This window comes from Corylus avellana, chromosome 6 (genome assembly GCF_965113065.1).
Source record: "Corylus avellana chromosome 6, dhCorAvel1.hap1.2, whole genome shotgun sequence".
Taxonomy (NCBI): domain Eukaryota; kingdom Viridiplantae; phylum Streptophyta; class Magnoliopsida; order Fagales; family Betulaceae; genus Corylus; species Corylus avellana.
In genome coordinates this window covers 27,159,040-27,169,534 of record NC_142495.1, presented here as the reverse complement: position 1 = coordinate 27,169,534, position 10,495 = coordinate 27,159,040, and the positions used below count along the sequence as shown (strand labels likewise).

At 34.9% G+C, this 10,495-nt stretch overlaps 3 protein-coding genes across 3 annotated transcripts; all 3 read right to left on the bottom strand.

Moving 5' to 3' along the window:
* Nucleotides 1-1,977: 1,977 nt before the first annotated feature.
* On the bottom strand, nt 1,978-3,091 carry LOC132188701 (uncharacterized). Its single transcript, XM_059603231.2, has 2 exons — nt 2,444-3,091; nt 1,978-2,214 (listed from the first exon to the last, which is right to left on the bottom strand). Exons 1-2 carry the CDS (start codon nt 3,089-3,091, stop codon nt 2,098-2,100), a joined length of 765 nt encoding a protein of 254 aa, XP_059459214.2. The 3' UTR covers nt 1,978-2,097.
* Nucleotides 3,092-5,016: 1,925 nt separating this feature from the next.
* LOC132188080 (uncharacterized) lies at nt 5,017-5,845 on the bottom strand. The gene is made up of 2 exons (XM_059602490.2): nt 5,222-5,845; nt 5,017-5,085 (listed from the first exon to the last, which is right to left on the bottom strand). Exons 1-2 carry the CDS (start codon nt 5,843-5,845, stop codon nt 5,017-5,019), a joined length of 693 nt encoding a protein of 230 aa, XP_059458473.2.
* Nucleotides 5,846-8,299: 2,454 nt separating this feature from the next.
* On the bottom strand, nt 8,300-9,464 carry LOC148585119 (uncharacterized). The gene is made up of 4 exons (XM_088517704.1): nt 9,212-9,464; nt 8,939-9,100; nt 8,538-8,704; nt 8,300-8,416 (listed from the first exon to the last, which is right to left on the bottom strand). The coding sequence occupies exons 1-4, from the start codon at nt 9,462-9,464 to the stop codon at nt 8,300-8,302; spliced, it is 699 nt and encodes a 232-aa protein (XP_088373830.1).
* Between the last annotated feature and the right edge of the window lie 1,031 nt (nt 9,465-10,495).

Genomic DNA, 10,495 nt, shown 5'->3' with positions numbered 1-10,495 from the left:
ACATACAAAAAAAAGTTCAGAATTCAGACAACTGTCATAACATATAAAAAAAGTTCAACACAAAGCATATAAAATAAGTTCAAATAAAACATTAAAACTTCATCAATCCTCTTATTTGGTCCTCTAGCAAATCCTGTGGACATCAAAAGAAGAAAAGTTATAATATTAAACATAATAATATTAAGGCACAAAATACATTAATACATTAATACTTTAATTGTGATTAATGTATTAATGGTTAAATTTCTTTATCTAAAAAATGTTCAAAAAATACATTAATACTTCAATTATGATTATAAGTAACACATTGTTGAATCTAATGTCAATTACTTAATTTGATATTATATAATTATATAGTCTCATTAAATTATATCATATGATTCATATGATTGATTATTTAAATTCTTATCATATTTACTTATAATCTTTTTTCTTTGAATTGAACTTAATATCTAATGGTAAATGGTAATGTTCAAACTCCTAAATCCTAAATTCCTAAAGTATCTAATAATGCTTTAATTAAATTGTAGACTTGTAGTTATAAGTAATATATTGTTTAATTCAATTGAATCAATTGTGATTATCATTGTACATGAATCATATGATTAACTTGTAGACTTATGACTTATGAGTTATGTCATATTATATATGTATTATTTATTATTACATAATCATATGATTTAATGATTAAGTCATCATGTGATATAATCATATCAATTATAGTGATAATATATAAATTACTAAAATTATAATGATAATACATTAATACTTAAATTGTGTTTATAAGTAACACATTGGTCATTGTTTAATCCAATGTCAATTACTTAATTTGATATTATACGAATCATATCATCATTGTACATTAATAATATGATTCACTTAAAGTCTTGAATATAGTATTTGAATTGTCATTGAATCATATGATTAAGTATTGATATTATACATTTATATTATTCATATACATATGTAGACTTATATATACTTATAACATATATAGACTTATAAGTTTATAACATACATTGGAAATAAGTCTATAGATATTTAATTGTTGTATTAGTATGAATTGATATACTTATGAGTTATGTTATATTATATATGTATAATTTGTTATTATATAATCAAATGATTTAATGATCAATCTCATGTGATATAATCATATAAATTATAGTGATAATATATTAATACTCAAATTGTGATTTAATTATTTTTTAAAAAAAATTGTGATTTAATGATCAAGTGATTATATGATATAATCATATAAATTATAGTGATAACATATTAATACTCAAATTGTGATTTAATTATTTTTTAAAAAAATTGTGATTTAATGATCAAGTGATTATGTTATATGTATAAATATTTTTATAATTATAATTATAAAAATATATTATATAAAAAGGCGGTTAGCGGTTACGGTTAGTAGACCCAATAACTGCTAACCGCTAGGCGGTTATGGCGGTTAGGCGGTTAACAGTTAATGCGGTTAGGCGGTTGGCGATTATTGCGGTTAGCGGTTAACGGGGCGGTTTTTAACCGCCCGCCTTTGCACCCTACATCCTTTCTTATTTTTTTGAGAACTTCATGAAAACACACAATCCATGCAATAGTCAAGTCGCAATCCACAGCAACCACTAGAGCATGTTCCAAGTCTATTTGAAATTACTTGAAGTAGCTTAAAAAGAGATCTTATTATTATTTTTTTTTGGAAAATGATCTTCTTCATTTCAAATCTCTTCTATTTTCTTCATTTAGTGCATTTTAAAGAATAATGCATTTAGTGTACTACCATCATTAAAACTTTTGGATAACACTACCATTCAAAATGCATTAAATAAAAGAAATTGAGGAGATTTGAAATGATGAGGATCATTTTCCCTCCTTTTGGTAGTACATATGAAATGTTGTATGCATAGAATCGTATCATAAGTTGTTCTTTATTGAAGAAAACAAATAAAAAGCATATTACCACACCATATTTGATTAAAATACAACGTACAGGAAGATCAGGAAACAGAATATATATAGAAACATGGTTGCGACTGCAACACCAATCTCACTGATACTTGTTTGGATCAATCAGAGCGAAAAGGCATGCCTTCATTCAACATCTTGAATTTCAGACTCTTCGTTGACAGTATGGTTCCGATCCTTCCCTAAGAAGACATCAGTAAGAACAGTCTTCGATTGAAAAGATGCTCCGAGCAATCTCACACCCTGGCAACCGACCAGATTAAAGAACAAAATAGTCATCAGTCATAATAACAGTGACGCAGCAATATGTCCTCCAGACTTGTAAAACTAGAACTACCATTAGCAAAAGAAAAAAGAACTAACACCAAATGATGCATATATCGTTAACAGGAACTAAATGAAGAATTTGATATATATATATATATAGTAGTTAATTAATGCAGAGAAAGAAAGGGATGACTGCTATATATACCTCATCCATGCCGAAATCGACCACCTTCTCCTCAACAGCCCCTATGTCAGTGACATTAAATTTGGTAAGTAAAGTGATAGCAGTGATGATGGACATTGGCTTCACCTCAAGATCATCCATCACCATGTAAGTAATCACCCCTTTCACGTAACCTCCCTCACTAGATGAGGATGCCATGATATTATCGCTTGGTGGGTCTACGTAACTTACCTCTGAGGTCATTGATTTCCTGCACGAAGGACAAATTGCTCTCTGGTCATTAGCCACGTGCTTAAAGTAGTAGTTGCAGTTGTAGTTGTAGCTTTCGGTACACCTATAAAATTTCTTGGGAGAATAAGAGTACTGCTCAAAGCTTGGCAAGAGGAGAGGGACTTGAGCACCAGAAATATTGGCTACTTTTGGCTTTAGCAGAAAGTTTTTGTTTTGGTCTGGTTGAAGGTAAATATCACGCAGATTCTCTATGCTCTTGTATAGGCTATGCAAGCAGCCTGCCATGTTTTGCTTCTGTAAGAGCTTTGTGACAGTTCCGACCGGCAGAATAAAAATGCAAAAGAGGAAATCAACAAATTTCTTATCTACTTCAGCGAAAAGCACCCGTTGGCTCTTTTTCTCTATCAAAAGCCTCAAGCTTACCTTCGTTGCTGCCATTCTAGAGATTGAGTCCAGTAAGTAAGCGTACTCTATTGGCTTGGCTCTTACCCTTTTTTTATAGTCTTTGAGTCATATGGAATTAATTCACTCTTGGAAGGGAGGACTTCTATCGCTACCCTTTTCATTAGCAGTCACGATCACGATTCATGAACCTTCGGGAATTGGAACATTCAAATAAACACTTGCTTTCAATGGGACTGTTGATTAATTTACTCAATGGAAAAACCCTTCCCAATTTTGGCCACAAATTAATGAGATTCTATATCCAAATTAATTCATGAAATGGTATCATACGCTACGCTTGAGTTGTGTATTTATAATCTTAAAGCGGTGCAGAATAATTTTTTTTTTTTTTTTTTTTTAAAAAAAAAGAAAAAGTCTTGGTTAAGTGATCCCATAAATTGTGTGGGTCCCATAAGGTGATCGACGCGGACTTGTAAGGTCACCAAAGTATTGGTTCTTGTACTTTGAGATTTTGACGAATAATTCCCAGTTTTGAAAAGTAATTAAGCACTTTTTAAAGTAAATGAAAAATAAAAATGTTCCTAACACTTATTTTTTTTATTTTTTACATGTCCATACAATTAGAGAGGTGAAGAGAATTCGAACTAGTGACCTCCGCTTTATTAGGCATAGTCTTAGCCGATTGAACTACCTCTTGAAGACATTCCTAACACTTCCTACCATTAGAGAAGTTGATGAAAATTGGAGGCAGTTAACTTTACATGCAGCCTTGATTATATTGTGAAATAGCCAAATAGGTCCCTTGCAATAAATATATTCAATTTATATTTTTCCAATTATATTATATGATACATATTCCATATATATATATATATATATAAGGAAAAAATCCACTTTACCCCCCTGAAGTTTCAGAGGTTTTTCAATTTGAACCTCAAAGTTTAAAAAGTGGCAATGTGCCCCCCAATGTTTCAAAAATTTTCAATTTAAACCTTCCGTTAATAATTTCCGTTAAATTGGACGGAAATCTCTAAAATTACATAATTACCCTCAGGCTTTTTTTTTTTTTTTTTTTTTTTTTAAATTTCAGTCTAATTTAACGGAAATTATAACAGAAGGTTTAAATTAAAAATTTTTGAAATATTGGGAGGGTACTTTGCCAATTTTTAAACTTTGGGGTTCAAATTGAAAAATCCCTAAAATTTCAGGGGGTTAAAGTGGATTTTCCCCTATATATAAATTGAATGAGGCCCTTGGTGACAATCTCGGTCCAATGAGCTTCAATCAAGGGGGGTTAGAATAGGGCACTTTGTAATGAGATCATTCAAACGGGTTGAGATTGCAGGTTCAAACAATTTGTAGGTCAATTTAGTTCGAATAGAAAAAATAGGTCAATTTAGTTGGAACGGAAACCCTACCATTCGAATAAAAACCTCCTAAAACCCACATTAAATCTGAACCACACATCAACACTAAACCCTCCCTCCATGTTACACTACCCAAATGAAGCCATACTCAACTTCAAAACATCCATTATAACAACCAAAATCCAACATTTCTCCACAAACCCTAATTTTTACTCATCTCATTGTCCTCCAAATAACACACCAACAATTCCTCACACCTTCCCAACACCAACACCACAAAAACTAGAAATCAAAATCACAACCCTCACCCACAACAATTAATTAGCATTTTTAGCAATATTATTAAGTTATAATTTGCAGAAGTTTACATATTAACATGAAACAAGCTAAAATCAAATTAGCAAAACAGATTTGATTAACATGAACATACAAGCTCATAAAACAGAACATGAGAAACAAGGTTGCAGCAAAAACACCAAAATACCCATATCACAGATACTTTTTAGAACCAATTATTCCAGAGTTCTTGCAAATTGAAATTAAGAAAAAAACTATTAAGAAACACCGGTGCCTTCATTTGGTTCTTTATGCTCACATCCGAAGAAAGACATCAGTCAAAACAGTCTTCGATTGCAAAGAAGCCTTGAGCAAACACAAAACGTAACAACAAACCAAACAAAGAAACAAAATAGACATCATTATACAAAGAAAAATGACAAAAAAAAAAAAAAAAGAGAACGCAACCGTAGAAAGTACAAACATATATAGAAAGAAATGGATAACTGCTATATATTACCTCACCCATGCCTAAATCCACCACTTTCTCCTCAACAGCCCCAAGGTCCCTGACATTGAACTTGGTAAGTAAAGTGATAGAAGAGATGGTTGACATGGGCTTCACCTCCAGATTATCCATCACCATGTAAGTAATCACCCCTTTCACGTAACCTCCCTCACCAGAGGAGGATGCCTTGATATCCGTTGGTGGGAACTCTACGTAGCTTAACTTGGTGGTCATTTGACTCCTGCACGAAGGACAAGTTGCTCTCCGGTCATTAGCCACGTAGCTGTAGTGGCTTGAACTTCCACACCTATAAAAGTTACTGTCTGTACCTGACTGCTCAACGCTTGGCAAGAGGAGAGGGACTTGAGCACCAGAAAAGACTACTTTTGGATTTAGCAAAAAGTCTTTGTTTTGGTCTGGCTGAATGTAAATATCACTCATATTCTCTATGCTGTTGTACAGGCTATGCAAGCAGCCTGCCATGTTCCGCTTTTGTAAGAGCCTAGTCACAGTTCCGACAGGCAGAGTGAAAATGCTAAAGAGGAAATCAACAAATTTCTTATCCGCTTCAGCAAAGAGCACTCGATTGCCTTTTTTGTCTACCAAAAGCTTCAGGCTTACCTTTTTTTCTGACATTTTAGGTATGGAAATGCTAAAGTGCCCTCTATTGGCTTGGCTGTTACAGTTTTTATAGTCTTTAGGGTATATGGAATTCACTCTTGGAAGTGAAGGGACTTCTTTTGCTACCCTTTGCACTTACAGTTACAATTCATGAACCTCCGGGACATGGAACAGTCAAATAAACATTTTGTTGCAAGAGACTGTTGATTTTCTCAATGGAAAATCATTGGCGTTTGTAACTTCGAAAAGTCATATGAACATTTTGCTACAAGGGACTGTTTTTTGATAAAAATTTCGTATTTATTTATTAATCTCATGAAAATAAAGACTGCCATCCATACATACTTGATGTACTAGGGACTCTTGATTTTCACAATTGGAAAAATCCATTCAATTTTGGCCTCAAATTAATGAGTAACATGCAATAACTACTTGAAGCAATTGAAGTGCCAATTGGAGTTTGTGCGAATGCAATTGTTTGGCCACAAGTTATTCGAGGAAACCGCGAATATATAATGATCCTTGAGATAATGTAGAACAAAATTGAAAAAATGTTAATGTTAATCATAAATTGTGTGGGATAACTTTTATATTAGAACATAAAAAATTGTTTTAAATAAAAAGAATACTCTTAAATAAGACGTTTTTAGTTATTTTGTTTTTGAAATTAAAAATAGAAAACTTCTAAGCATCGGATGTTTTGGGTTTTTGTTGGGCTGCACTACCCATATATGAACCTGAAAAACATTTTATAACAAAAAAATATTTTAGGGTTAAGTGCGCTTTTGCTACTTAGGTTTTAATGACTTTAATTGTTCTCACATAAGTTTCATTTTATATCATAGATGATACCTTGCTTATGGCTAATTGCTAAATACAGAAATGGTATGTCCATCCAACTTTTGTTGATAAAACTAACGGATTTTCACGTCAAACCAATCAAAACGTGCCATGTGTCATATGCCTCAATTAGAAAAATTAAAAAACTTTTAAAATGAATAAAAAATAGAAATAATTAAAAATTAAAATATAAAAAAGTTGAAGGGTGGCTCTTTGCCACCCCCATTTTTGGCCAAAGGGGGTGGGCGGCCACCCCTATTTTTGACCATTGGGAGTGGCTGCAACCTCCATTTTGGTCATTGGGGGTGGCTCCGGTGTAGGGGTGCTCCGATGGCCATCCCCAATGCCCTAGTGATGGTTCATCCACCCCCTGCCAATGACTAAAAAGAAGAAAAGAAAAAAAATACAAAGGTTTGGCCCCTTGGACCGTTGGACATGGCCAAACCATTCCCAAAGGTCATGGGATGGCTCGCCCCTCCCAACTGATAGTAGAGGAGATGGGCTAAAACCACCTCCAAGAACCTAGGGGGTGGAGGGTAGTTTCGACCACCCCCTACGGCTAATCTGGGGTGGCCAAACCATCCCCAAGGGCCCATTGGCCAAAGGGGTGGCTTTTTCTATTTTTTATTCATTTTAAAAGTTGTTTAAAATTTTTTATTGGGCCATGTGACAGATGGAACGTTATGACATGAAAATTCGTTAATTTTAGCCATAAACGAGCTGAGGTATGGAAACTCAAGTACTAAAATGCGCTTAACCCAATATTTTGAACTGAAACCAATGGGGTGTCATTGAAAAGTTAAGATACTAATAATCTACTTTTTTTAAAAAAATATTTTTGAGCCATGATGTTTTTAGATTATGATATACATATATGATAGATGAGTAATGCACTAATGCTACATGTCATCTCAAAATTGATATGGCTTTTGAAATCACTATTGCATTGTGATAGATCACATCAATTTTGGGATGACACAAGGAGACATGAGGGTGACATTTAGAATTACTAGGGATAGACTATTAAGGGACTGCATATATTCAAGGGATCAATTGGAATGAAATTTTTGGACATTTTTTTTTTTTTAATTTCAATTGTATGTATTTCCCAACTTGCAAAATATATTTTAGAAAAAAAATAAAATAAAACAAAGCAGATTTCGGGGTACGTAGTCCTTCAACTTCATAGCGTCCCAATTAAGGGGCTCTGCTCTCTACTCACCAGAAGTGTATTTGAATGTGATGCAGCACGAGAAGAATTGTCTCATCAAAGAAGAAAAGAGTATTTCACTCAAGCAAACAGTTTGGATTTTGGAAATATATAACTCTTCCTTAATTGTTAATTACTAGGCTACATCACCTTTTATATATAAGGCTACCAACCCAGTTTGGAGGAAAATTTTTTAGGTTGAAAGGATACATCTCACATATTCAAAAGACACATGTCACTGTTTAAACAACCTAGAGTAAATGTAAATAACATAAACAACTTTGAACTTGGAACTAAATTAAGGATAAGGAAATAAAAGACACTTGATAGCAATATATATACTCCTAACACCATTAGTCTTCATACTTCAACGATATTGTCATATTGATATTGCCATCACAAACGTAATAACACTGCCTTCATTCAACATCTTGAATTTTGAACTCCTCATTAACAGTATGATTTCCATTATTAGGTAGAAAGACATCGGTCAGAACAGTCTTCGATTGCAAAGAAGCCCCCAGCAATCTCACACCCTAGCAAGGGACCAAAATAGTCATCATGTGTAATATTAAGAACAGTTACGCTACAATATCCCGCCAAACGAAGAAAAAAAATATGTTGGAATGCATAGAAAGCAAGGAATGACTACTATACCTCATCCATACCGAAATCGACAACCTTCTCCGCAACAGCTCCTACATCCGTGATATTTAATTTGGTAAGTAAAGTGATAGCAGAGATGGTGGACATGGGCTTCATGTCAAGGTCATCCATGACAATGTAAGTAATCAACCCTTTCACGTAACCTCCCTCACCAGAGGAGGATGCCTTGATATCCCTTGGTGGGTGGTACTCTACGTAACTTATTACCTCGCTGTTCATTGCTATGGGGACTTCGGACGAGATCGTACTCCTCGTGCAAGACCTAGAACCTCCCTTGCGTTTGCAAGATTTTTTACGAACTTTCCCACCTGTATATGACCGCTCAACGCTTGGCATGAGGATCGGGACTTTAGCTCTACAAATGACTACTTCTTCAAATGCGTTGATATCACTTGGTGGGTCTACGTGTGTTAGCTCGGTGGTCATTGAACTCCTGCACGAAGGACAAATTGCTCTCCGGTCATTAGCAACGTACTTACAGTTGTTGTAGCCGCCACACCTATAAAATTTCGTGTCTGTGTAAGAGTGCTCAACGCTTGGCAAGAGGAGAGGGAGTTTAGCACCAGAAACATTGGCCACTTTTGGGTTTACCAGATACTTTTTGTCTTGGTCTGGCTGAATGTAAATATCACTCAGATTCTCAATGCTTGGCAAGAGGAGAGGGACTTTAGCGCCAGAAATGGCCGCTTTTGGGTTTAGTAGAAAGTTTTTGTCTTGGTCTGGCTGAATGTAAATATCACTCAGATTCTCAATGCTCTTGTACAGGCTACCCAAGCAGCCTGCCATGCTCTGCTTTTGTAGGAGCCTAGTCACAGTTCCGACCGGCAGAGTGAAAATGCTAAAGAGAAAATCAACAAATTTCTTGTCCGCTTCAGCAAAGAGCACTCGATGACTCTTGTTGTCTATCAAAAGCTTCATTTAGGTATAATGTCATTTTAGGTATAATGTCAATGCTAAAGAGGATCCCGTAAGTGCCCTTTGTTGGCTTGGCTGTTACCCTTTTTATAGTGCGGTTAGACCGCTATATGGAATTCACTATTGGAAGGGACTTCTTTTGTTACCCTTTGCATTTGCAGTCACCATTCATGAACCTACGGGACTCGGAACAGTAAAATAAACATTTTGCTGCAACGGGCCGTTGATTTTCTCAATGGAAAAAACCATTCCAATTTTGGGCACCGAGCATTCACTAATAATTGTTGATGCGTAGCAATAACTACTTGAAGCAATTGAGCCAATTGGAGTTTATGCGCAATAAATATTAATGATCGGTTAACTCATCTTCTACCACCCAAAGGCACAGAACAGTACTCCAACCGTCTCTCTTCCGCAGCCGTTCAACAACTTTCACACGGCCGGAAAAACGTATTGGAGTGATGTGCCGTTCTTCTCCTCTCTCTCTCTCTCTCTCTCTCTCTCAAACACGATCTAAAAATCGTATTGGAATGATGGCAATAGAATCAAACGTAAATGCATGGGCTAAAATTCATTCTCACTCAAACTTATAAAGGGAGTCCATTGTCCAAGAGTAAGCTATATGTTTGATAAGGTGTTGCTCTGTGCTGGGAAAACAGAGGAGCCTTCTGTGTGTACCGTATAATTGAGAAAACAAGAACCCTTTGGACAATACAATGTATCTAGCTAGTGTCCCTTCTCGCAGCAGAATGCACAATCCGATGTATCTAGTGTTGCAAACACTCGTGATAAAAACAGAGACAACAACAATTCTGATTACAGGTTTAATTCTAACCTGTCACGATTACTTGGGTACATGAGTTTTACTAGGATTATTTCTATCGAGTGAAATGATCTTGAGAGCACTCATTGTTGTACTGCTTTTCACAACCATGCTGACTCTTATTGGATTGCTTCTGATCAGAGATTGAGGTTGATTTGGATTCTCCAGGTGTTGTTACCTTTATTTTTTATTCTATTGCCATCACGATGAT